Source organism: Vigna angularis, chromosome 1 (genome assembly GCF_016808095.1).
Source record: "Vigna angularis cultivar LongXiaoDou No.4 chromosome 1, ASM1680809v1, whole genome shotgun sequence".
Classification (NCBI taxonomy): Eukaryota; Viridiplantae; Streptophyta; class Magnoliopsida; order Fabales; family Fabaceae; genus Vigna; species Vigna angularis.
In genome coordinates, this window is record NC_068970.1 from 27,709,271 (window position 1) to 27,734,623 (window position 25,353).

Below are 25,353 nucleotides of genomic sequence, written 5' to 3' on the forward strand. Positions count from 1 at the left end.
ATTTTGATTACACTATTTACAATAAAAACTTAAATTAGTGGAGTGAGAGTATATATTTATTTAACCCGTCCTTAAAAGTTTAAATTTTAGATATTTAATGTAATTGATAAAAAATAATTTAAAATATATTTATTTATCCAAAACAAAAAGTGCATTTAAGGTGAGAATAAATATTTCTATATTAATACAGTGACTTGACTTATAACTAAATCAGGTGTGGGGAGTTATTTAAGAGGCTTATGTATAGACAAAACCAAGGGAATAGATTCAAATATCTATCTACCTTACCTTTCAGAACATACTATTTCTACAAACTCCTGCCACGTCTGAAAAAGGAAAAGATAAGGCAAAGGTGAGAGAAGAAAATGAAAATATAAAAAGAAAAGAAAAGGGTGAGAAAAAATCCAAAGGCGTGATAATCACAAATGTAAAATGTTGTCGGAAAGCAGCATCATGTGCTGTGATCCTCACACATTTCGAACCATGATTGGCTGAAGGTCACGTCACTGATTCAACTGGAAATTATTGGGCCACGTTTTGATACCAGTGTGGTTCCAAATTATATTTTGTAAATATTATATAACTGAAAGAAAAAGTCCAATAATCTGCAGCAGTGAGAGAGAGTGCTCTTGAAAGAAAAAGTCCAATAATCTGCAGCAGTGAGAGAGAGTGCTCTTGAAAGAAAAAGTCCAATAATCTGCAGCAGTGAGAGAGAGTGCTCTTAAATTGAGACTCGTGTCGAGGCGGCACTACACAAGACACTTGTCGACACCAACACACTCCCCATTCTCAAGATCGCTGCGACACGACACTCCTTACTCCTAAGTCCAACGTTGATCAGTGAATGAACAAAAACACTCACCCGAGGTAATTCTAATTTTAATTCCCCTTTCGTTCTCACTACCATTGTTTTCCTCTTCATATCCATATCTGAGCCATTCCCACGCTCTTTTATTTTGTTTTCCATTTCCTTTTTTATATGGCTCTTTCCTCCCAACTAATTTTAGTTTAATCGATATGGGGCCTTTTGGGTTTCTCCGTTCGCCGCGGGGCTCTGTGGCGTGGAGAATCAGCGGAATTGGATAACGCTAAGTTGTTGCGCTGGTTCTTTTTGGTTCGTGGTGTGTGGAGCAAGGAGTTTGGTATCCATGATTGGATGTGAAATTTGTATAATAGTGAAAATTACTTTTTTAAGATAAAAGAAAATAGGGTAGGAGATGGTGACGCGTCTGAGAGATTTTTGTGATTTCGCCCGAAAAAGGAAGTTTGGTTCTGTTAAACTCCTAAAAAGGGTGTTGGTATCTCCCAGAAATTACTTAACTTTTTAATTTGAAGCATTTGAAAAATTAAGTTCTATCTACATCATCAGATTTTGCGGTAGGTTAATTTAATCTAAGTTACAAAAACTACTAAGATATTTTCACCTGGTCAAAATACCTAAATAACAGACAGCACAACTTTTAGATCTGACTTCTCTCTACAATTCAATCATAGTAGGCTTCAGTGTTTCACCATGTGCACTGCTTTGGACTTTTTCGCTTTAAATGAAATTGTTTCCTAACTGTTTTTCTACTTATCCCTAAAAAGATGGAACAGCGTTCTGCCTGAATGTTTTGTTTTTAAGGATTGTGCGGTGGGATTAATAATGATCTCTTTTAGTAACTTTATCAGTGAATTGCTTTTATTGCCCCAATGTTTTATATTTTTTATAGTTGTTCTGAATCCAAGGAAACCATTCCAAATCGGTGTCTGAAAACACCCCACGATCTACTGAGGCATGATTGCTACCTTAGACAAAGCTTGCTTAAGTAAAGCTCTAACGTCTGCTTCAAGGTTTGGAAAGTGAAAGCAAAGATGAACTTCAGGAACTACGGTGATAATAACCCCACTTGGGATGCCATGCATGGGAAGACACCGGCGGCAAATGTTGGTTCTCTACTGAGACAGCCATCATCAGTATACTCCCTTACATTTGATGAGTTTCAGAGCACCATGGGTGGGGTTGGGAAGGAATTTGGGTCCATGAACATGGATGAACTCTTGAAGAACATTTGGACAGCTGAAGAGACTCAGGCCTTGACATTTTCAGCTGGTACAGGAGAAGGCCACAACCTTAACTCAATTAGTGGTGGTTTGCAAAGACAGGGTTCTTTGACATTGCCAAGGACTCTTAGTCAGAAAACAGTAGATGAAGTTTGGAGGGACTTGATCAAAGAAAGTTGTGGGGCCCATGATGGGAATGGCAATGGTGGTTCATCCATTCCTCAAAGGCAACCAACATTGGGAGAAATGACTTTAGAGGAGTTTTTGGTGAGAGCTGGGGTGGTGAGAGAAGATGTGCCTCAACAACAACAAATTGGAAAACCAAATAACAATGGATGGTTTGGTAACTTTCCTAGACCAAACAATAACAATGGCCTACTTCTTGGTTTCCAACAACCAAATAGAAGTAATGGGAATATGGGTGAGAGGGTGGTGGAGACCAACAATAACTTAGCTCCCAAACAACCTCCTCCTCTATCACTAAACTCAAACCACTCTCACCGACCAACACAACAGCCACCACTTTTTCCAAAGCCTGCAAATTTAGCTTTTGCTTCTCCTATGCATTTGTTGAACAGTGCTCCACTTGCTAGCTCTGGCAGAAGAGGAGGGTTGATCGACCATTCATTGAATGTTGGACTGGTTGGTTTAGCCTCGGGTAATCCAGAGGCTTCTCCCTCAAGGAAAATATCATCAGATGTAATTACAAGAAGTAATGTAGACAACTCTCCACTGTCGCCAGTTCATTATTCAATCAACAGGGGAAGAAAATCTAGTGCTATAGAGAAAGTGGTTGAGAGAAGACAAAGGAGAATGATCAAAAATAGAGAATCAGCAGCCAGATCACGGGCTCGTAAGCAGGTTAGTACTCATCACTGCATTAGTTCCACCTTTCTAACATATACTTAGAGAGAAGTAAGGGTAAAACATGTTTTTATTTTTTAAACTATCTCAGAATTATGTTTTAGCTCAAGTAATGTTAATAAATTTTAACTTTATACACATACGGAATTATGTGATTTTAATTTCTTTTGAAAAATTAAGCCATTTCCTTTTGCACTGCAACTCCTAAAACTCACCTAATAATAAAAATTAAAAGATATATATAATTAATTTCTAACGTTCTTTTGTTATACCTTTTATTATTCTTTTGTTTCTCACTTTCTCAAAAATGTTTGTTTTATTCTAAAGATTTTTACAGAAAAAAAAAAAAAAACTCTAGTAATTTAGTGTGTGGGTGGATCTTCTATAAGGCACGCAACTATAATATTCTATCTCTTGTGAATGGCAGGCCTACACTTTCGAACTAGAAGCTGAAGTTGCAAAACTTAAGGAAATAAACAGAGAATTGCAAAGAAAACAGGTATGCTGTCATTCTGCGCCACATCCTTATCACTTATCAGTAAAATGTATACGAAGGTTTTGGCTTTCTCTGATTACAATTGGTTTGTTACAGGCAGAAATTAAGGAAATGCAGAAAAACAAGGTATAATCTGTTTTTCATATGAATCTCTGCCAATGTTCTCTTCATCAAATGGTTCTTTCCTCACTTTTTTCTACTGGTTGACACCAATAGAGAAATTTACCAACATAAATTATTTTTAAATTTATTTTCACAGTTTGAAAGCCAAATAAACATTATTTATTTGTTTATCTTAACAGGATTCGGACCCTGCAAGCCAGCCAAGGGTAAGTAAAATACAATGCTTGAGAAGGACACTTACAGGACCATGGTAGTGGTAGACAATGTGAGTAGTTGTTTCTGAGTAACAGATATCCGAAGGAGAAAATCATTGTTGTGTCATAAGAACTGGGGTATGTTTGTGAACTGTGAGGTAATTGCAGTCCAACACTAGATAGGGTGGTAGCTAGCTATTATTAGTTTTATGTATAGGAACTAGGAGAGGTGAGTTGTACATTATTAAACATGTATCTTCAAATAATGAATTATTATATGTGCTTGAATGTTATTTTCTTTTCTATTGCAGGATGATAAGATAACTCAATGTTATTAAACTGTCTCTAACTTTTTCTTGTCCAATTTAAGTTTTAGACAAGCCATTTGTTTCTTGTATTTATGAATGGAGGGAGGTTCCTATTTATTTTCCACATGAAAAAGATAAGTATCAGAATTGCTTTATTTGGTTGACCCTTTTATCACAGCAATCAAGGGGACTGTAGAATCACTTTGAAGAAATTTATATGGAACTACCTCAGTTACAAACACCTAGGGAAAGCACTTTTCTTGTAGAATAAAAAAATTCCTTTGTGGCCTTAAACAAACTTCAAGACAGTAGCTTCATAACATTTTCCAAATTATCACTAAGTTTGGCTTCGCTCAATCAATCTACCGTATATCAGTATGGATCGAGTTCAATTTAGTAATCTCATTGATTACATTGAAAACACTATCATTGGAAATTTGAATGCTTCCTTAGTAATCAAGACTAAGACCACCACAATGCTTCAAAGCAAGATTAAACTAAAAGCCACTAGTGATCTTTGTTGTTTTTTGGCCTAGAGATTACCAAATAGTCTAAAGATATTAATCTATGTGTTAATTCTTGCTCAACATCAAATTTGAAGTTGAATGAGTGTAATGGAGGACCTCTTGCTAAAGTTTCCAAGTATAGAAGCTACATGATTGCTTATGTATACTTCTTAACCAACAACGACTGACAGGTATCATGAAACTTGGACATATCTGCAGTTAATGTCCTTGATTAAAAACAAAATATTCTTTTTGTAAACATTTATTTTGTAATTACTTATGCTTAGTGCAAATATTTTAAGTAAATTTTGTTTACTATATATACCTTTAAATTTTCAATTTGTATTTTATTAAATAGTTATAGATATCCACTGATATTTACAAAATTCAGCTATATCTGCACACACACACACACATATATATATATATATATATATATAGATATTACTTACACCTGTCAAAAGTTGAAGCTGTTGCTTTTCCATTGACTTTAAACATGGAAATTTCCTTTACCTTACTTTCCAATTTGTTTCCATATGTATCCTATGTTGCTGTACCATTTTGTGGGTGTTTGTTTTTTTAAAGTATGTTATGCTATGATTGTATTATTTCGTGTCAATAAAAGGCCAAACAACACAATCGTGAAAGGAAAAATATCCTGTTCTTTTCTCTGGTGGATGAATTTTGAGATTGGTGTTCAGATGTTCAATTCTAGCCAAATTCTAATCTTATCCTATCTTAATATTAGTAAATGTAAAAGTAACTTACTCAGTGATGACTCTGAAATAACTTTTGCTGCCGAAAGTAATAATCTTATTATCGTTCACTTGTAAATTACATAAAATTTACAATTTTTTAATTGTCATCTCAAAATATAGCTACTTCAATTTCAAGCAAGTTAACCATTTTCTTTTTTCTTTTTTTACCTTAGTATCATTAACCTCTATTTCTTATATATATTTATTATTTTAATTTTTCTTTTGTAAAGTAATTTAAGAGAAACAAATAAACATAATAATTTGAAAGAAAATTAGTTATTAATGTTCGTAACAATAAATGTATATTTCATTTTATAGGTGTACCGGTATAAAGAAAAAAAATAGGAAAATGGTGTAAAAATATAATGAAAATGTAAAAATGGAGAAATTAATTATTAAAAGTGACATAAATTTAAATATATTTTATACCGGAAACTATGAACTTATTAAAATATTTCAATATAAGCTATCTAAATAATGCGTTTATTGGAAATCAATTTTATTAAAAAAAATTACTTGTGTAGACCTTATTACACTACACTGCCAAAATAATGTCCTAAGAGAGAGGTGTTGAAAGTAAAAATATGACTTTTATTTTTTCTAAATAGTGAGGGTAGATTTATTTTTGAACCGAAATAACTTGATTTTTTACTATAAAAATAATAAATTCTTAATATAATGATGGCCATTAATAGCTCAATTGAATAATTTTCTTTCAAATATTGTAAACACGAATGACTAATCAATTCCAAGGTGGCAATATATTTATTCATCCATCTTTTAATTCCAGTCTTATCATTTAAACTTTTTTTCTAACATTTTTTTTCTTAACCCTTTATACCTTTTTAATTTGTTTTTCTTGACTTTTTTAAGATTGGAACACTTGTTTGGACAACAACCTTGCTAAGCTTTGCCACTGTTCTAGAAATAATTAATTTTATAATGATAAAGGTAATGACTACTATTGTTTTAGATAAGTACATAAAGAAATATGTTTTTCTTTTAAGAGTAGAAAACAAATTTCATGATTTGACAAAAAAAAATTCTTGGATCCTAAATATTCTAAATCTTATAAAATACTTAATTATTATTTTAATTATTGTGAAAAGTTTACTATGAAAATTAATTTAGATTTTATTTTAGATGCAAAACTTTCAATGTTATAAAAATTAAAAAGAAATTGAAACAATAAAAAAATAGTCCATTTATAGTAGTTTTTTTTTCTTTCAGAAAAGCCTGGAGCATTGAGTGGTTTATTAAACTTTTATATTTGATGTATTTTCTTGAATATTATTTCCTAAGTTCATTTTAAAATGTCTTTTAAAAAATAACAACTTTAATAAAACACTGTAAGCCAATAAATATAATAATTTTTCTATACTATATTAAACTATAAAAATTAAACTATTTTTACTGATTCAGTTTTAAAAAATTGAACCTTTATAGTTAAAGTGCAGTTAAGTGTATAAACAATTTCTTTTATATTTATCTTCTATCGTGCTTTGTGGTAAAGTCTTTTCCTATCACTTTTTTCTTTCAATCATCAGTTTACAGTGTTTAAAATATTTAGCTATGACCGTGACAAATTATCTGGCTTAGACTGTATTCACAAACAAATTATCTAGCTTATGATAAATGATTTCTGTTAAATATAAAATTATTTTAATCAATTACATGTAAAAATTATATTCTGCACATAACATACGATAGAAATAATATTTTATATGATCTGTATATAGTCTAAAAATACAAAAATAAATAACAAAATTTAAAACTCAAAATAAAAAAAATTGTCGTAAAAACTCTAAGAGAAAAATCAAGACTCTGGTAAAACTGACTTACACTTATAATCTGGAAATAGTTTAGTTAATAGTTTAGTTATTAGTTAATGGATATAAGTTAGTTTTTTAAAACTGAACAGTACAGTTTATATATAATATTAAGTAGTTCAATTTTTTATAGTTTAAAAATATAGTTACTTATGCCCATTCCAGCCCTACCTCGATATAATGTTTGGAGTTTTATATAACATGGTCGATCTTTAAGAAATATTTTGATAGAATTAAACATTTGTTTGAAGTGTACAAAATGTTAAATATATAAAATATTTAAAATTAAAAGTATTTTTATTTATACAGTAAAAAGAAATCGAAGGGGTTAATTAAGCTCTGTCACCACTATAAGACTCAAGTATTTTTAGAAATATATTTTAACAGATAAAAAATAAAAAAGTCTATAAACATTTATAATTTTATCTTTTTAAAACTATAAATTTTACGAACTTTTTAAGTTTGGAGAATAATTAAGACATTGTTGTGTTGTGAAAGTAAATAAATATCTAGGAGAATAGAAAGATGATGATTACGTCTAGCCTATTAAATTCAAGTAAGTAGTTCATTCTCTACTAAAGGGTTTTATTTACTTTCTCCTCCTCTTTTGGAAGTTTGTAAAAAGAAAGATGTTGGTTTAGAGCATGATATTTGGAGACTTATCAGAAGCACATAAGAATTTTTCGAAGACTAGAGAAAATATTTTGCTAAGAGGCACACTATCTCTAAGTAAGCAGGGTTAGCGATTGTATCTATATCAATTTAACATAGATTTAGATATGTGAAAATAAGTTTAGTGGGGATGTAGTTATATGTTCAAATATGATTCTATATTAGATTGTGTAGATGCTTGGATATGTTAAACTAGGATAAATTTGGTATTTTGGAATCAATTACCATAGTATACATATTATTGTATGTTGAAGTGGTATTTTGGTGTATGTTACGTAGAGTAAGTTTTAGAAAGAAAATTTGATGGTTTACTTTTATGAAAATATGTTTTTCGCTTATATGGTAAGTTTCTCCTCAAGTTAGGTTGGGCCAAAGCATGAAAATGAGATCATAAGGTGAGGTTGGCATAGAAGTTGTGCGTGGATGGAGAGGATGGTTAAGATTTATGAGTGTTTGTGGTGGGATGGAGGTTTTATATGGTTCTCTTGAGAGGTTTGGTCAACTCTAGAGAAGGGTGGCTAAAAGAGATTATATGGAATGCTCTAGCCTTGACTTGAGAGAATATATGGTTGCACAAATATTTTTGGCAACATAACATTATAATTCTCAAAGTAGGTTTATAAAGAGAAGACACCTCTATCTTTAAATGAACGTGTCTCCAAAATAGACCAAAACCATAAAATACTATATTGCACCAAACTCTAAAAATCCTATCTTGGTGAAGGAGAGCTTAACATGTGACACTCTAACTTTTAGAAAACATCTTCACTCCTAGAGTGTCATGTGAAAAACTACTTTAGCAAAAATTCTTCACTAGGAAAATGACACATGAAAGAAATCTTTTCACTAAGAGTTTGCCATGTAGCCACGATGTCTCATGTGGAACACCCTCCACCAAACTAGGGTTACAAAAATAATCACCCAAAATTAGCTTAAGTTAGGCACAAATGCCGCCCTACAACTTAAGCAAGAGCCCTACAACTTAAGAAAGATTGTTCAAAAGTCCTACACTACTTTGCCCTTAATATAAGACTTAACAAGAAAGCTTAGTAAAAGCTTTTAAAGGAGAAGAATAATAGCACAATTTTTATACTGGTTCACTCTTCCTAAACTACGTTCAGTTTTTCCTTAAGAACTCTTAAGAGATTCCATTAATTTTAGTAAAGATTACATTGAGTTTAACTCACTCTTGATTATAAGTATTGTTACTAATACTGGTCTCATAATCAATCCTTACTAGTTTGAGTATTATAAACCACTACCGGTTCACCTAGTCAATTCTGACTAGTCTGAGTTTTATAAACCACTTCTAGTTCACCTAGTCAATCATGACTAGTTCGAGTATTATAAACAACTTCTAGTTCACTAAATCAACCCTGACTAGTCTGAAAATTATTACACTACTATTGGTTTACAAGTGTTTGTTTACAAGAAGAACAATAACTCTCCTCCTTGATGTCGTGTACATTAGTTCCCTAGACTCAAAATCTCAAAATACAAGAAAAAATTACTTATATTGATATATTGAGTCTCAAGTGTATTATATAATTCAAAAATATAATTTGGATTTTATAATTCCTAACCATATTATGAATTACGTAATTTTAAACATATTTTAAATTTCATAATTTAGAAATATTTCATATTTCACCATTCGTAATTGTTCTATGTAAAACGTGGATTTGAAATCATTACTAACAAGTTTAATTACTTTCAATTTATGATTTTATTTCTTAATTATTTTTAGAAGATTGCTTCTAAAATTATATAAATCTTTGGACTTAAATACATAATTATTAACTACTAACTTGAACAGTCTGATAATCTTAAAGCAATAAACACATGTATTTAGATACAGCAAATCTATAATCTGTTTCTAGAGAGACTATTTCATTACCTATCTAGAACGCGTAATCTATAAAATATTGGACGTGCTTAGAAAAGAATGAGATTTTGTTATTTAAATAATAGAGATAGGTATTTTACTAAATGTACTATAGCTATGTGAATGAAAAAAGAAAGCATGTGGTGGAAGAAGAAAATGCCTAGAATAGTACTTAAATTCCATTGTACCGAGCTGTGATAGGAGTTGCAGTTCTTGGTGAGTGCAACAGCTTTTGTTGCTTTCAAAAATATTTTATCAACAAAATTGAAGGTAACTTTTTATAGTGGGGTGAAGAGATGACCAATTAGTTGAGTTCCTTAAATTGGAAAACGTAAAAGTACGTGATGTGTATACACATGGGTTCTACTTAACCAATCCAAATTGGTTCTCCATGGTTGACGTTGTTATGTATATGTTAAAAATAAAATTTTGACAAATTATAAGAAAACTAAGTTCAACTTAACTTTTAGATAAAAGATATGTGTTCCTAATATCTCTTTTAGAAGTGTTTATAGACTTCATCGCGACATCAATCCTCCCAAGCATCAAAGTTAAATAATTGTATATTTATTAATTTATTATTTGATTATGTTATTATCAAATGTCATAGGAAATCAGAATTAAAATATCGGTAAAGATTTAAAAAAAAAAACGTTTACTTATGAAGTGCCTTTTCTTTTATAGATCAAACTTTTGTATTTAAATATCGGCTATAGTAATCATGCATCTGAATGTTGTCAATTATTCTTTTAAAATGAATGAAACTAACTATGTATGCCATATTTGTTTTCCAGTTTGGAATTATATCTTAATTGAACTCAGCTTATTGTATTCATTCTTAAGATTTGAAAATAATTCAAATGATTAAAATTAAGATCGTGTTGAATTGCTTTCGGATTGAAAAAGTCTCCAAAGTTCATGTTTATCCTCTTGGTTTTCGACTCAATTTGTTGACCAGGAATAACTACAAAAGATGTTACTTGCAGATTCCTTGTTTTACGCATCGACAGAACTACAATATCTAGGCTTAAATACTTATTTTGTCCCATGTTAAAAGGTGAATTTCTGTTTAGTATCTGGTTTTAAAAATGCATCTATTAAGTTCCAAAGTTGTAAAAATTGTATAAATGAAGTCCCTTCCGTTAAATTGCCTTTAACGGAGTTAATTTCACGCTCACGTGCCTATAAAATATGAATTTTTTTCTTTTCTCTCATCTGCTCTTTCTGCAACGTTTCAGCTTTTTCTCTCACTTCTATTTCCAATCATTCATCTCTGGCTCTCTTCTGCAACTCCTTCTTCTCTCCCTCTCTTCTCCATCGTCCCTCACATCTTTCTCGTCAATTTTTGTGTGCCAAAGCTTCTTAAGCTTTTCCTCCCACGAATCTAAAGCATAGCAGAGTGCTTCTGGAACTTCCGTCGCCAATGCTCCTTCTTCCTTCACCTCTTTCGTTGAGTCTAGGCCCCTTGACCCAGCCTTCAACTACGCCATCGCCAACCCCAACAGCAGCCCCCTCGTTAGGTTCGTTCGAGCCACCGAGTCTTCCATTGAAAGGGTATTGCTCCATTGAAGCCTCCTACGGCTCCACGCGCACACGCGGACGAAGCCTCTGACGCCTTTGCCACAGCACGTACACGATCTCCGCGGCCAGGGCCACCAGAGTAAACGCCGTTACCGCCATTATCACGGTTCCGAGCTTGCTCAGACCCATCATCGTGAGAGAAAAAGAAAAGCACGACAACGTTGTTCTGCTACTTCCTGCTTTTGTGCGATTAGTTGTTAGTCTTGGGTCTTTGTCGTTTCGTTGCAAAAGCCAAAAAGGTGTAATGGGAAATGTAGGTTTTGGCGTAAAACTAAAAAAAACAGAGAAAAGCGAAGTTTGATAGATAGATGGTCTCTGTGTGTTGGGTTTGCAGGTTAGGTTTAAAGGTGGCAGATGGATAGTTGGACAGAAAACGATGTGTTTTCCTAGGAAATGTGGGTGTTATTATTGCACTGTGACTTTTAATTTTTTCTTTTTACAGAACTTTGAATTTAATGTATTGCAAAAGAAGTTTTTAAAACATCTAAAGAAGTAAATATCAAGGGTTGTGAGGGAGAGAAGATGTGAGGGACGATGCAGAAGAGAGGGAGAGAAGGAGTTGCATTGAACTCATGTGAGGGACGATGCAGAAGAGAGGGAGAGAAGAAGGAGTTGCATAAGAGAGCCAATGATTGGAAATAGAAGTGAGAGAAAAAGCTAAAACGTTGCAGAAAGAGCATATGAGAGAGAAGAAAAAAATTCATATTTTATAGGCACGTGAGCGTGGAATTAACTCCGTTTAAGGCAATTTAACGGAAGGGACTTCATTTATACAATTTTTACAACTTTGGAACTTAATAGATGCATTTTTAAAACCGGATACTAAACAGAAATTCATCTCTTAACATAGGGACAAAATAAGTATTTAAGCCCAATATCTATTACCAAGGAAAATATATGACTAAACCACCTGTCGCAACAAAAATCTGACATGAAAAAACTTTGTTGCTCGTTTTTTGTGTACAAGATGATGATATTTGACTCATTACATTATGACATTGACCTATTTTTTTAGGGCAAATGAGGATTGAATTATCTATCAAGGTCTGAATTCTACATTAGAATGTTCATCATACAGTTCCCATCACATGTGAAACGATCACATCCACTCCACAAATGAAACTCGATTGATTGGTACCATCTATGTATATGAAAAATTCCAAAATGCACTGACACCAAGAAAGTCAAGCATGGTTGTACCTTGTGGATTTTGCAACAAGATGGGGAATTGCACAAGACTCTGTAATAGTGGATCAAATACTTTTGGCCACAGAAAGTGCAACTTATCCTTGTTTGTGAAACGATAGGGAACAAGCATTTATAAATATAATATGGAGACGTTGGCCAGGCATAGGCTTCGAAAATGATAAACCCCCCATCTCCTAAGACTACTTATAATTCTTCTTCTACCTACACATACTTTAAACCATCATGCACTCTACCCAGGATACTCAAAAACAAGGCCTTTTGCTACGCTTTTAGCTCTTCCATTACCAAATAGCTTGCTCACAATGGCCAATGCAAAATCTGTTACAGTGGCAAGTCCCTCACTAGTGATCAAATTTCCATCAATTACTACTTTGGCCCCATTTATTGCTTCTTCATTAACCTTGTCTAAGACAGAGGGATGGGCTGTGGCCCTCTTGTCCTGCAACGGTAACAAATTTCTCATTTCAGTGACGATTTCCTCAAGAATTAGATCAGGAAACAAGCACAATGGTAACAGTAGGGCAGCTAATACCTTAAGTAAACCTTGTTTATGTAGAATGGCAAGTGAAGAACAGATCGCCCCATATATTCTTCCAGCTGAACTTTGTTCTTTAAGAAGTTTCTTCAGAATTCTAGATTTGCTTAGTCTTTGTGCACCAGCAGTTCCTCCCTAAAAATTCATGAAAATCTCAGCAACTACAAACAATAGGTGGAACAAAAACCAGAATCATCAGATTTTGCAGATAGTGACTATCATAAACTAAATAAACTGAGTCGAGTGCACCTGCAAAGAAAACCCCTAAAAATTGAAGAACCCCAACAAAAAATCATAATTATGACCATTCAATTTCACCCTTTGCTCTATGCACATTGTATGTGATTTTTGTTTGTTGGGGAGAGGGTTATTAGTGATTGTATATGTTTGGAAAGTTTAAAAATTGGGATTGATTGAAATTTTGTAGTGCTTACTTTAGAAATCCACTAAAATTTAGTTAGATATGAGTCACCTTTATTTAGTTTTTAGGTGAGCGTTTAAATTGATAGTTTCACCTTTACTTGTTTACTCACTCTACTATTCTAGTTAAGGATAAGTGAGTGTTAAAACAAAATGAACTCCATTCAATTTTAACGTGTTCCAAACATAAACAGTTAATTTATAAAGCAATTGAAATCCTATTTTCCTCAATGGGTACATCAAAATCGATTTCCACATGTAATCAAACTTGAATTATCTAAAACTCAATAATAAAGACTTATAAGGTCTACTATAGCACCATGAGAAAATGCAGTAACACGTTTATTATAAGAGTTTTATCTTACTGGAAGAATAATCAAATCATGTGCTGACTCTTGAGCATCCTTAATTAATATATCAGCAACAATTTTTGTTCCTTGTGAAGCCAAAATTTCAAGAGATTTCTCAACTGAAGCAACTATGACGTTAGCTTTTGCGCGCCTGAGAATATCTACCACAGTCACTACTTCAATCTCTTCAGAACCATGTGCAATTGGTATGAGGACCTGGGTATCATAATGAATGACTGTATGTGTAAGTTTAAGATCTCTTGTTTCAAAAGGATAGACAACTGAAGTCTTCCCAAATTATAAAAATATGAAAGTTAGTAATAACTTACACTAGGGGCGTGATGGGCAATAGACCATTCCACTTTATTGAACTCCTTCTTAGTTCCATTATCATCATCCGTTCTCATCAACTATTATAAAATAAGGGAGTATTGGATCAGGCACAGATTTAACTGATCAGACGACATACATCAAACATCAAAAAGAACAAGAAAAGATGTTGATTTTTATAAATGCGTTAAAACAATATTGAATCCAAATTTACAAACATAGATTTCAAGCACATCTACCATTATTTTTTTTTCTATTCTTTTTAAATTATAATTTGGTCATATTCATAACAATGTATGATTTCTAGTACGTCCCTCTCACATCAATGATTGGATATTTCAAACATGAAACTAGACATTAAAAAATAATCCAATATAGATACAATAACAATTATTCATGCAATAGACTTGGTGCATTTACAACTTACTTGAACCAGAAAAAAGGTTGGCTACTGGTGTATCATTGCAATATAGGCTTAAAATTTTAACATGAATATTTGGCAATGCAGAACAACTGTATCCTATTAGAATCCTCTCTTCAAGTTCTCACTAAATTTGCATTTCCCCTTTGATTTTTATTGCATTGTATACTAATTCAATGTCAGTACCATTACTTTTCAGCACGGAATTAACCAGTGAAGAAAACAAAGAAACAACTGCATACAAGCACATAATATGATTACAAAGATGAAGGGAAGCAATTTATTCCTTTCAGGCAAGAAAGATGCTAATAAAAACAGATTACCAACAATTCTGCAACCTCCCTAGCAACAGACTCCCCAAATAGCTGCTCGGCCAAGGACAAAGCAAACTGGTAAGTAGTTCCAGGGCCCGGGCTGGTTGTGAGTCCTTTGGAAACCTGAAGATTTGATTTAACGGCCCAAAAGGTTGGAAGGCTGTCGAAGAAGGCAGGGTGGCAAGTTATCTTGCATGACAAACTAGAGCATATTAGCCTTATCCAAATACCAAAAAAAAAACATAATGAAATTATAGCAAAAGTTGTAGCGAGTAAAAGCAATTCCAATGGTAATAATACAATTTATGTAAAAAAAACTTAATTAGAATGCACTAATAGTATAATGTCATTTTATTATAGATTGGCATGCATGATAAGCTTGTTCACTTTCTTTACTTTAAATTTAACACACACACACACATACACATATATATTGTCGTTCTACAATTATTTGACACAAAATGTTTGATAATTTTATCACACCATCCATCCTTTTCATTAATGTGATGGGTTGACAGGATAAATTCTAATGGTGTCGTGTACATATACAGATTAAGCTGTTTCCACTCTAGTCTTGATGGATGGATCATGGATACCACCACACTGTTAGGGCAACAAGAATTTTCTATTCTAGATTTAGTCCGACAGACACAACTGTATTCATTTCCCTCTAAGATTTATGCCTAACTTAACCTACAAATCCGACTCGTGATATTAAGGTTTACACTGATATGTATACACTATTTTACACATATATGCAGGTTAGCTCCTCGGGGGACTAAACCTTCTGCTAGACCGAACCAACATTGGATAGCAAGATTAATTTAAAGCCATGGCAATAAATTTCGATTCTATTGAAATTCAAGTTAAGCAGGCACCTTTTTTCTCTTCAAAAGGCCCCATGGCAAAAGCGTGACAGCGGGAGCTGCACAAATAGCTCCGTAGAGCCTGTTTTCGTCAGCTTGTTTGCTTGTGATTTTTCGCAGAACTTCGCAATCCCGTAGTCTTGCAGAGCCAGGCATTCCTCCCTGTCACTCGTGGTTAATACTACCATCAACAACACAAGAACCAGTACTAACAGTAACAGCAGTACCAACAGTGGTTCGGTTAGAGAACTAACGGGTAAAGCAACGAGGTCAAAAATTTCATCGGAACACGTGGAAATGTCGGTGTCGGCCACTAGTTTGGTGCCTCCGGCAGCTTCTACTTGGAGCTGCGGCTCCACGGAGGCGACAGTGACATTAGCACCGGCGCGTCGCAGCACGTGAATCATGATAACGGCTTCCATTTCTTCGGTGCCCAAACCGATGGGAACCAGAACCTTCTTCGGAGGGATTGCATTTGGTGCTGTGTCAAGGAGAGAGATTGAAAGTGTGGCTTTCGCAGTGAACGTTCTCTGCCGCGGAGGCGTGACGGTGGCGAACGGTATCCGTGCGGCCAAGGCGGAGACGGTGACCGGAGAGAGGGTAGTGGAAGGTTGAGGCAGTAGCAGCAACGACATGAGGATTGGGGACTCTGCTGGAACTCAACTCACTCTGTGGCACTCTGATTCGAGATTAGATTACGAACAAAATTACAATGCTTCTTTTAGTTTTTCTATTCTGTTCTTGTAAATGGTTTTCTTTATTTTTCAAATTTTATAAAATTTGAAAAATTTTAGTTTTAGAGGTTATATTTTTTTATCTTCTTATTTATTTTAAGAAATTTAGATAATATTTATTTTATAGATCTTAATAATTTTTTATATTGTATATTCGCATTATATTGCAGCTCAACCAATATGTATTACGTAAAACTATTGTTAATGATAAATATTAATATTTATATAGTATATGCCATTATGAATTGTTAATTTTCTTATAAAATTAAAAATACAAAAGTTACAAAGAGTAAAGTCAAAATCACTCCATCTACATTGAGTCTAATATTGTGTTGTTTTTTAAAATTTTCTTGGTATGTCATTTGTATTCATTTCATGAAATTTAATTTAAAGGCGAGAAAGGAGTGGATTTGTAGTACAGTGACTTTTTTAATTTTGGTTTCGGGTGATTTGAGGATAAAAGTTGAGCTTTTACTATATTATCTTTGTTAAAATTGTATGGATTTCATGACTTTGAATGGTGGTAATCAGTTTTGGATGAATGAAATTGATTCCAAGAACCCCACACATGTGTGGAAACCAATTCTCTTACTAATGGAACTGATTTCATTACCTTCTGTTTAATTCATCAATTTTATCTTATTATTTCTTTATTAGTTAGTATTCATTTTTATTTCGAACTAATTTTTGAGTTTTCTCATCTTGTTATTATCAAATCTGATAGAATAGAGCCAACCAAGAGACATTTTACTAGAAAAATGATCAAGAAGATGCAAGAAGAGCTAGATGAGGAAGCAACAAAGGACATCAAAGCCTTATATATCAAGCTAAATTGGAAGCTCTTGGATTGCTCAGTGCAAGGAGAAGAAGGCCTAGCACAAGATACATGAAGACTTCATATTTGGGCTTGCAGATCAGCCAGCACCCAATGGAGGAGGGTATGTGCCCAACAACCCATGGGAAGTTTCTAGAGTTGTACGTTTTATTGCTTTGTACACGTAGCTAGGCACCTGAAAAACGTATTGTACATGTGGCTTGTGATTCATATGATGCGGATGATGATCAACCAAGGTTGAATCTCGTGTAAGGGTGTTGAATCCATTATAAATTCAACACCTCGTGCATTGTAATTTCACTCTTGAATGCCAAGTAATGTCATGTTGTTAAGATCACTCCATCCTTTGCTTGTACCAAGAGTCACCTTTTTCGAGTCCTTATCACACTCTTTTAGCCTCTTTCCTTCGTTTGGGTTGGTTGTCAAGGCTAGTAGCATCATATACAAACCATTCATCTTCCATTTCACTATAGAACCTTCATTTTTGTTGCACCTCTACACCTCTAGTTAGAGTTTCCAATTTCTGTTTCATTACATCGTGGAGAATGGTTATCCAAGCACCTAAGAGCAAGCCATCATGTGGTATTCAAAGCCACAATTGAAGCTTTTTGTAGTGAGATAAGTGTTTTTGTTTTGTTTCTGTATTGTTCAAGTGCTTTTCCAGATTTGTCTTGATTTGTGTACTATTTTATTGATTTGTTTTTGTTCTAAGTAGGTTCTGCTTGTGTAAGTGAGTGTGTTGAGCTTTAAGTCAATTGTTTGATCATTTTAATCAGTGCAATTCTTTTGTTTGAGTCTTTTATTGGAAATCTAATTTTGTTTTGTCATAAGTAATCTGGTTTGCATGTTAGTAAAAGAGGCAAATATGAAAATATAAACTAAACATGTGAAAATGAGAAAAAGCCTATGAAATGTGTTAATCTGACTTTAAGTAGATGTAACAAGTGTATTACAACTTGCTTGTATGGTTTTCACTGGCTAAAAGTGCATCAATATGTTATTAAGCAAATTGAGCATTGCACTAAAATATGAAAACTACATTTTCATGTGGAAAACCCACCAGTAGCAGTTTTTGTTTCTGTAATGTCTCAACTCTGGATGTCACTTAAGCGTGTCAAAAACAAAAATACTTTCGTTTAAAATTGTAACATAATTAAAAAGTTTTCCCAAGAAATAAAGTTATTACAATTTGAAATTATAATTATCAAAATTCAACAAGAAAGTAAAGAGTTTATTACAATTTCTTAAATCGATGGATAAAATAAAGAACTTTATCCAAAACTCCTATTGCAAATCCCCTCTCTCATCAATCACATAACTCTAGTAGCATCTTCATTCCTATATGCTCTCGTATCACAATCGTAATACATTAATTGCAACAAACATAACCAAAACAAAGAAATGTATGGGTAAGCTAACAATATCAAAATCAACAGTATAAGTCAAGCAATACATAAAAACAAGACAGTTCAAACCATTCATTTCATCAAAAGCTTCTCTCATATCAATGGTCTATCCTCACAACACTAATTCCCAATATAGGATGATTGAGTAATCTACCTTCACAATACGAACCTATCTCCCCTATTCCTCTAGGTCTTACTCAACATCAAGTTGGATTATAAGGTTAATCAATTTTTCCCTCCCCTATTTCACATAGGCTCGAGGATATGGTATTCAAACTCACTCTTACTACTTCTCATAGGCAAAGAATGCTTCTTTTATGCTTCGCACATGCGAAAGGAAGATCCTAAACTCAAGAACTTCACACCCAACTTTCCAAACCACTTCATAACCCGAAGTTACTCTCAAAGTCTATTCATATCAACCTCACTTGGAAATTACTAACTTTATCCTTTCTTAAGAGTCCACCAAACATAACTAGACAATATGAGAGCACCAGATATTCTATATGAGAGCACCAGATATTCTATAGGACAACCAATTTAGTCAAAGCAATATCCAAACAGCTATATAACACCAACCATGCCAGAAGGTAGTAAAATGTATAACTAATAGAATGTATAACTAAGATGATGGAGGATGAGGATGAACAAACTCTCGTTTATGTTCAAATTGATGATTTCAAAAAACAAGCCAAATGTTTTGGTTATCCCTACGCTGTTAGGTTAATTAATTTGAAGGCTCCAACAAATTGGTCGCAGTCTTACGTAATGAATATCATAAATTCTAAATATTTGTCATTCATTAAACTTGACATGTAGCTCCTTCGCATGTGAATATAATTAGAATTCTTTTAATATCTTTATAATAAATATATTCTTCAAAGATTTTATTATTAAATACTACAAAAACAAAAATTCTTTCAAGAATAAAGAAACATATATTAAACTTTAAGATATTAAATACTATGAATATTTAAAATTAAATATCAACATTTTGTATCTAAGATTTTTATTAATCAAACAAAATTATACATGTATAAATTACTTACTTTACATAGAGCATACAAAGTATTTATTAAATATAAAATAAAAATATATTTTACACTTTAATTAATCACTTAATCAAAATAATATCATATTCTATTATAACATATAATTATAATGTAATATATATAATATTTTTGTTTTAGATCCTTCATTATATTATATTTTATCAAAATTTAAATTGAAGAACATTCTTTACTATTTTTATTATTTTATTCAATTTTAATGATCAATCTTTTATACATGAAAATTGATCTTTAGTGCCCGACTTTCAGCGATGTAAATAAATTGAGAATGCCATTTGGGTGTTTTTCTCTTTTAATTCTGTTTTTTTATTTGGGAAAACAAATTCTTGTTCTTACTTACAGTGGAAGGACGTGGCGTGATTATCCAATGGCGACATGAAAGTATGCGCGTATTTATAATATACAATTGTAGCAACTGAAGAGAATGGATAAACACAGCACAACACAGGTGTAGCCAGAGAGAGAGAGAGAGAATAGTCGCATTATTGATTCGCAGAAGATAAGGGATGTTTGGGTTAATCGGAAGAAAGGCCAATTTGTTGGGAGGATCGGGAAGAAGGTGGTTGAACTTGGCAGCAGCAACAGCAACAACCATTACTAATGGTGGGGCCATGGAGGAGTTACTTGCGCAACTGCAATCCAACGTTCAGAAGGCTCTTGCCGGTGGAGGACCCGAGGCTGTGAAGAGGAACAGGAGCAGGAATAAATTTCTTCCCCGCGAAAGAATCGATCGCCTTCTTGATCCTGGCTCTTCCTTCCTCGAGCTTTCACAGGTTTTTTTTTTTTTTTGGTTGTCATTTGAGGAATATTGGTAATTGGTATATTAAATTATGATTATCTGTTAATTAGACTTTTTTAATTTTTATGAAACTACATTTTAGTGTCTATAATTTTAATTAAACGTGTTCAAGTCCTTTTTTCTTTCTATCCATTAATTTGGTTTTAAACTTGACGTAATGAACATGAGATTTATTCCCCTTCTCCAAAAATTTATCAGAATTTTTTAGGTTATAAGAGATTTATTTAAAATTTGGGATCAAATTCATCATGGCCACTTAGATAAATTAAAACATTTCTTTTTCTTATTGTTTCATTCAGTCCAACTCTATGCACGGCCTTTGCTGTCCTGTGAATATCACTAATTCATTTTAATTCTTTATATTTTCAATTTTATATCGTATAATATTTCAAAATAATTTTATCATTACTTAATTATAATTATATAAAAACAAAGCTTAAATTTATTTATTTTTACCACGGATAGTATGATTTTGGTATTGCCTCTAAAAGTGAGATTTTGTATTCAAAAGATTAGTGTCTAACTATTGGGAGAGAAACAAAAAACCAATTTTCTATTTAAAAGATTAAAGCTAAGATTACTCGTGTATTAAAAACATTTACTTTTTTTTTTCAATCGTAATAATTATTATGTCTTCTGTTTTATATTTTTCATTTCTCTTTTTCTAAGCCATCACATTCTTAATTTGTGTGTTTTTCTCTTTATGATCCGTTTGCTTTATTCATTTGGATTTGTGGAAAGCTGGTTAGTTTAAGATGGTAGGCATATCTTGATTGTTTGCTAGGTTAAGGCTTTCAAATGGGTGGTAATAGTGAGAAATGGGTTTGACAACAAAAGTTTTTAACTTTTGAGTGATAAAGCTGGCAGGACATGACTTGTATGAAGAGCCCTTGCCTTCTGGAGGGGTTGTTACTGGGATAGGTCCTGTGCATGGGCGACTGTGTATGTTTGTGGCCAATGATCCCACTGTGAAGGGAGGGACTTACTATCCCATTACTGTTAAGAAGCACCTCAGGGCACAGGAGATTGCTGCTCAGTGCAAATTGCCCTGTGTATATCTTGTTGACAGTGGAGGAGCTTTTCTTCCCAAGCAAGCTGAAGTGTTTCCAGACAAAGAAAACTTTGGTAGAATATTCTACAATCAGGCTTTAATGTCTGCTGAAGGAATTCCTCAAATTGCATTGGTATTGGGCTCTTGCACTGCTGGTGGGGCATATATACCGGCAATGGCTGATGAAAGTGTGATGGTCAAGGGTAACGGCACCATTTTTTTAGCAGGGCCACCTCTTGTTAAGGTCTGCTCTAGCTATTGTAGTTCTCCAAGTCTCTTGCTGTTTCTTTGTTTTTTACTTTTAAAATCTTTAAAGTTTTAACATTTGAGCTAAATATGCTTTTAATCATTGAAAATATTACTGCTCTAGCTATTTTAGTTCTTTTCATTTTATGGAAATAACATACTTTTAGTCCCTAGTGACTTGTAAGAGACTAAAACCGTATCAATTTTGACAAATGTTGGGTTGAAGTGAATATAAATTTAGCATGACTGAAACCAAAACTGGTGATATTTTCAATCACCAAAAACATATTTGATTGCTCATGTTTGTGTAATGTATTTTCTACGTGTTTATGACTAAAAATAACCCTAAATGAATTTGTAGGCTGCTACTGGTGAAGAAGTATCGGCAGAGGATCTGGGAGGTGCTACTGTGCACTGCAAGACGTCCGGTGTTTCTGATTATTTTGCTCAAGGTATATGCTGTGACTGCTTTCTCTTATGCACATGAGTGTATAGAAAATGCGATAACTATTGACATTAACTTAGTTCCTGTTAGTGACTTTGTACATTTTTCGTTTCTTGTAAATGAACCAACATTAACTTAGTTCCTATTAGTGACTTTGTACATGTTTCGTCTCTTGTAGATGAACTCCATGCACTTGCGCTTGGGAGGAATATAATTAAGAATTTGCATATGGCTGGGAAAGATCCCTTGGCAAATGGATTGCAAAATATAAACTATGAATATAAAGAGCCGTTGTATGATGTCAATGAACTTCGTTCTATTGCTCCCACTGATCTTAAGAAACAGTTTGATATCCGATCAGTTATTGATCGAATTGTTGATGGAAGTGAATTTGATGAATTCAAGAAATTGTATGGCACTGTGAGGACATATCCACTTTACTTTTTATCAGTTTAATCATTATCCTAGTATGCATGAGTTGCTATTGTACTGTCTTTTTTTTTTCTCGGTGCCCTTACCTTTGATGGTTTGTCACACACTTATTTGTTGTTGATTTGACAATAAGGTTTTGTTTTGGATAAACATTTTAAATAATATACTTACAGGAAAAGTTGCAATTCACTTTGCATATTGAAATCTTTTTGCAGACACTTGTAACGGGATTTGCTAGGATTTTCGGACAGCCTGTTGGAATTATTGGAAACAACGGGATTTTATTCAACGAATCTGCACTGAAAGGGGCCCATTTCATTGAATTATGCACTCAACGTAACATTCCCTTGGTCTTCCTTCAGAACATCACTGGATTCATGGTATGAATTGAAGTAATTTATTTAGTTTCTCCACTATGCTTTTGTCGTTGTATTTTGATTTCTAAATAGATTGATTCCTTTTTCCTTCAGTCATACCCATTGTTTACTTATTCAAAGGCAAAGAATTATCTAATGTGCTCTGTGATTCACAAATAAATGAGCTGTATATCAATAAGCAATTAGGGATTAAAGTCATGTGGGCTTGATAATCATATATTGAAATTCAATGAAATAATAATATGTTCTCATTTAGGAAATACATAGGGATCAGTGACTGAACAAATTAGTCAGAAGAGTTTGAGAGTCATTAATTGTAATTCAATAGAAATATAATCATGTGTAGATTTAGGAAATACAGAGGGATTAATGACTGTAATAGTCAGGAGAGATTAAGAATTGTTAATTGAGATTAATAGAAATATAATGAGTTTGAGAATGCCAATAAGATCTAAAAGAGCCGTATTGATTCATCATACCTTTTAATTTTTACTTTAATTATAGTCCTGTTTTGTCTCAAACATTTTTGTTGATGGATATCGTGTATTTTTAACTGGTACTATTCTTTATCAAATGGTGGTACGTCTGTGGGTATCTCGGTTATGGTATGGATGTCAAATACTTCATGTCATCCATCTTCTTTTGTCTAATTATATTTTGTTGTTTGGAGACTGTAAAATGATGAAGGAAAGTATTTACTGTTAGTTTTTTTCTCCCTTTTCCTTGTAAAATGATGAAGGAAAGTATTATTTCTCTAAACAATAGAGTTATGAAACCGTAGTACATGTCTATTTGGTAGGTTGGCTCAAGATCTGAGGCAAATGGCATAGCAAAGTCTGGAGCAAAAATGGTTATGGCTGTTTCTTGTGCAAAGGTTTGTGGGTTCCAGCCATCTATTTACATGTTATAAAATTTGTTCTATACTAGTAAGTTTATTACGTGTAATTATAAATGTATTGGCAGTTGGAATGTAGGTGAAAGCAACATATGAAAGCATGAGAGATATTTTTCAAAGACAAATGATATTTTTAATCCTCAAATAAATACCTGTAGGTACCAAAAGTCACTATAATGGTTGGAGGAAGCTTCGGTGCAGGAAATTATGCAATGTGTGGTCGTGCCTATAGTCCAAATTTCTTGTTCCTTTGGCCTAATGCTAGAATATCTGTGATGGGTGGTGCTCAGGTAGCATATTTCTCGTGACCCCCATGAGTTATGATTCTTTATAATAAATTGTTGGCGTTGGTTGATCCAGGACTTCGCTCTGCATGGTTATTGTTCTGTACTTTGTGAGATAAATAATTATGTAGCTAGTTTTGCATTTTTTTTCCCTTCTAAATCAAACTGGATTTGAAAATTTGGTTGATCATTAGTTGTTACTCATCTGGTTTGTGGGGGTTTTAATTAATGCCTATGGAATGTGGCCATGGTTCAGGCTGCTGGTGTACTGTCTCAAATAGAGAAAGGCAACAAGAAAAAGCAAGGAATTCAGGTAAAATATGTTTCAGTTCTTGATAACATATTTGTGGTTTTCTCATCTGTCTTAGGTTGTCTTAATGCGCATCATAATTGTAAAGCAGTGGAATAAGGAAGAAGAGGAAAAGTTCAAAGCGAAAGTGGTGGAGGCTTATGAGAAAGAAGCAAGTCCTTATTACTCAACAGCACGGCTATGGGACGATGGAATCATTGATCCAGCGGATACAAGAAAAGTCATTGGTCTCTGCATCTCTGCCTCCCCTAACCTTGCCATTGAAAAAACAAAATATGGTGTATTTAGAATGTGAATTTCAAATTTTATTGTTGCAGCACACGGGGTTATCTGTTGTTATTAAGAAAGAAAGAATATGCGGGCGTACCATACAATGTCAATAAAAGTGTTTCTTGCACGTCACTTTGTATCCACAACAAAATCTAGCATGCTGATTTGTTCTAAAGCAAGCTCTGTTAAAAACATTGAATTGGACTAATATACACTGTAACCGCTGGAAGAACACATCTTTGATCTCCTCTTCTGATTCATTGAATAAATGGTGTCTTACTTTTATCCATTATGGTGAATTGTGTTCTTAATTGTCATGGGACTAGAAGTTTGTACGAGAAATTGAACTTGTATTTGACGGATATCAACTGGAATAATTAAATTTGAATTAGGTTCTGGGAAATCTTCTAGAAATACATAAAAGTTCTGGGGAGTATAATTTCTGAAACTACAAAATGCTGAGAAAGTAAAATTTGTTCAAAATGTCTGTTATCG

At 33.1% G+C, this 25,353-nt stretch overlaps 3 protein-coding genes across 6 annotated transcripts; 2 read left to right on the forward strand and 1 right to left on the reverse strand.

Annotated features, from left to right (window-relative positions):
• The first annotated feature begins 596 nt into the window (after nt 1–596).
• On the forward strand, nt 597–4,025 carry LOC108341110 (bZIP transcription factor 46). The gene is made up of 5 exons (XM_017578750.2): nt 597–867; nt 1,713–2,904; nt 3,335–3,406; nt 3,500–3,529; nt 3,706–4,025. Exons 2-5 carry the CDS (start codon nt 1,855–1,857, stop codon nt 3,778–3,780), a joined length of 1,227 nt encoding a protein of 408 aa, XP_017434239.1. The 5' UTR covers nt 597–867; nt 1,713–1,854; the 3' UTR covers nt 3,781–4,025.
• Nucleotides 4,026–12,442: 8,417 nt separating this feature from the next.
• On the reverse strand, nt 12,443–16,421 carry LOC108341950 (protein DJ-1 homolog C). Its single transcript, XM_017579644.2, has 7 exons — nt 15,959–16,421; nt 15,717–15,866; nt 14,848–15,027; nt 14,103–14,183; nt 13,789–13,989; nt 13,001–13,138; nt 12,443–12,907 (listed from the first exon to the last, which is right to left on the reverse strand). The coding sequence occupies exons 1-7, from the start codon at nt 16,337–16,339 to the stop codon at nt 12,698–12,700; spliced, it is 1,341 nt and encodes a 446-aa protein (XP_017435133.1). The 5' UTR covers nt 16,340–16,421; the 3' UTR covers nt 12,443–12,697.
• A 3,669-nt stretch (nt 16,422–20,090) lies between these two features.
• LOC108343244 (methylcrotonoyl-CoA carboxylase beta chain, mitochondrial) lies at nt 20,091–24,990 on the forward strand. 4 transcript variants are annotated; one of them, XM_017581391.2, is made up of 9 exons: nt 20,096–20,522; nt 21,409–21,843; nt 22,207–22,297; nt 22,469–22,710; nt 22,938–23,102; nt 23,899–23,973; nt 24,153–24,284; nt 24,535–24,591; nt 24,677–24,990. In XM_017581391.2, the coding sequence occupies exons 1-9, from the start codon at nt 20,256–20,258 to the stop codon at nt 24,881–24,883; spliced, it is 1,671 nt and encodes a 556-aa protein (XP_017436880.1). In that variant the 5' UTR covers nt 20,096–20,255; the 3' UTR covers nt 24,884–24,990. The 4 variants fall into 4 exon arrangements, with proteins under 4 accessions (XP_052736404.1, XP_052736406.1, XP_017436880.1 ...); XM_017581392.2 differs by having other exon boundaries at nt 20,103–20,522; nt 24,680–24,990; XM_052880444.1 differs by lacking the exon at nt 24,153–24,284 and having other exon boundaries at nt 20,091–20,522.
• Nucleotides 24,991–25,353: the final 363 nt, after the last annotated feature.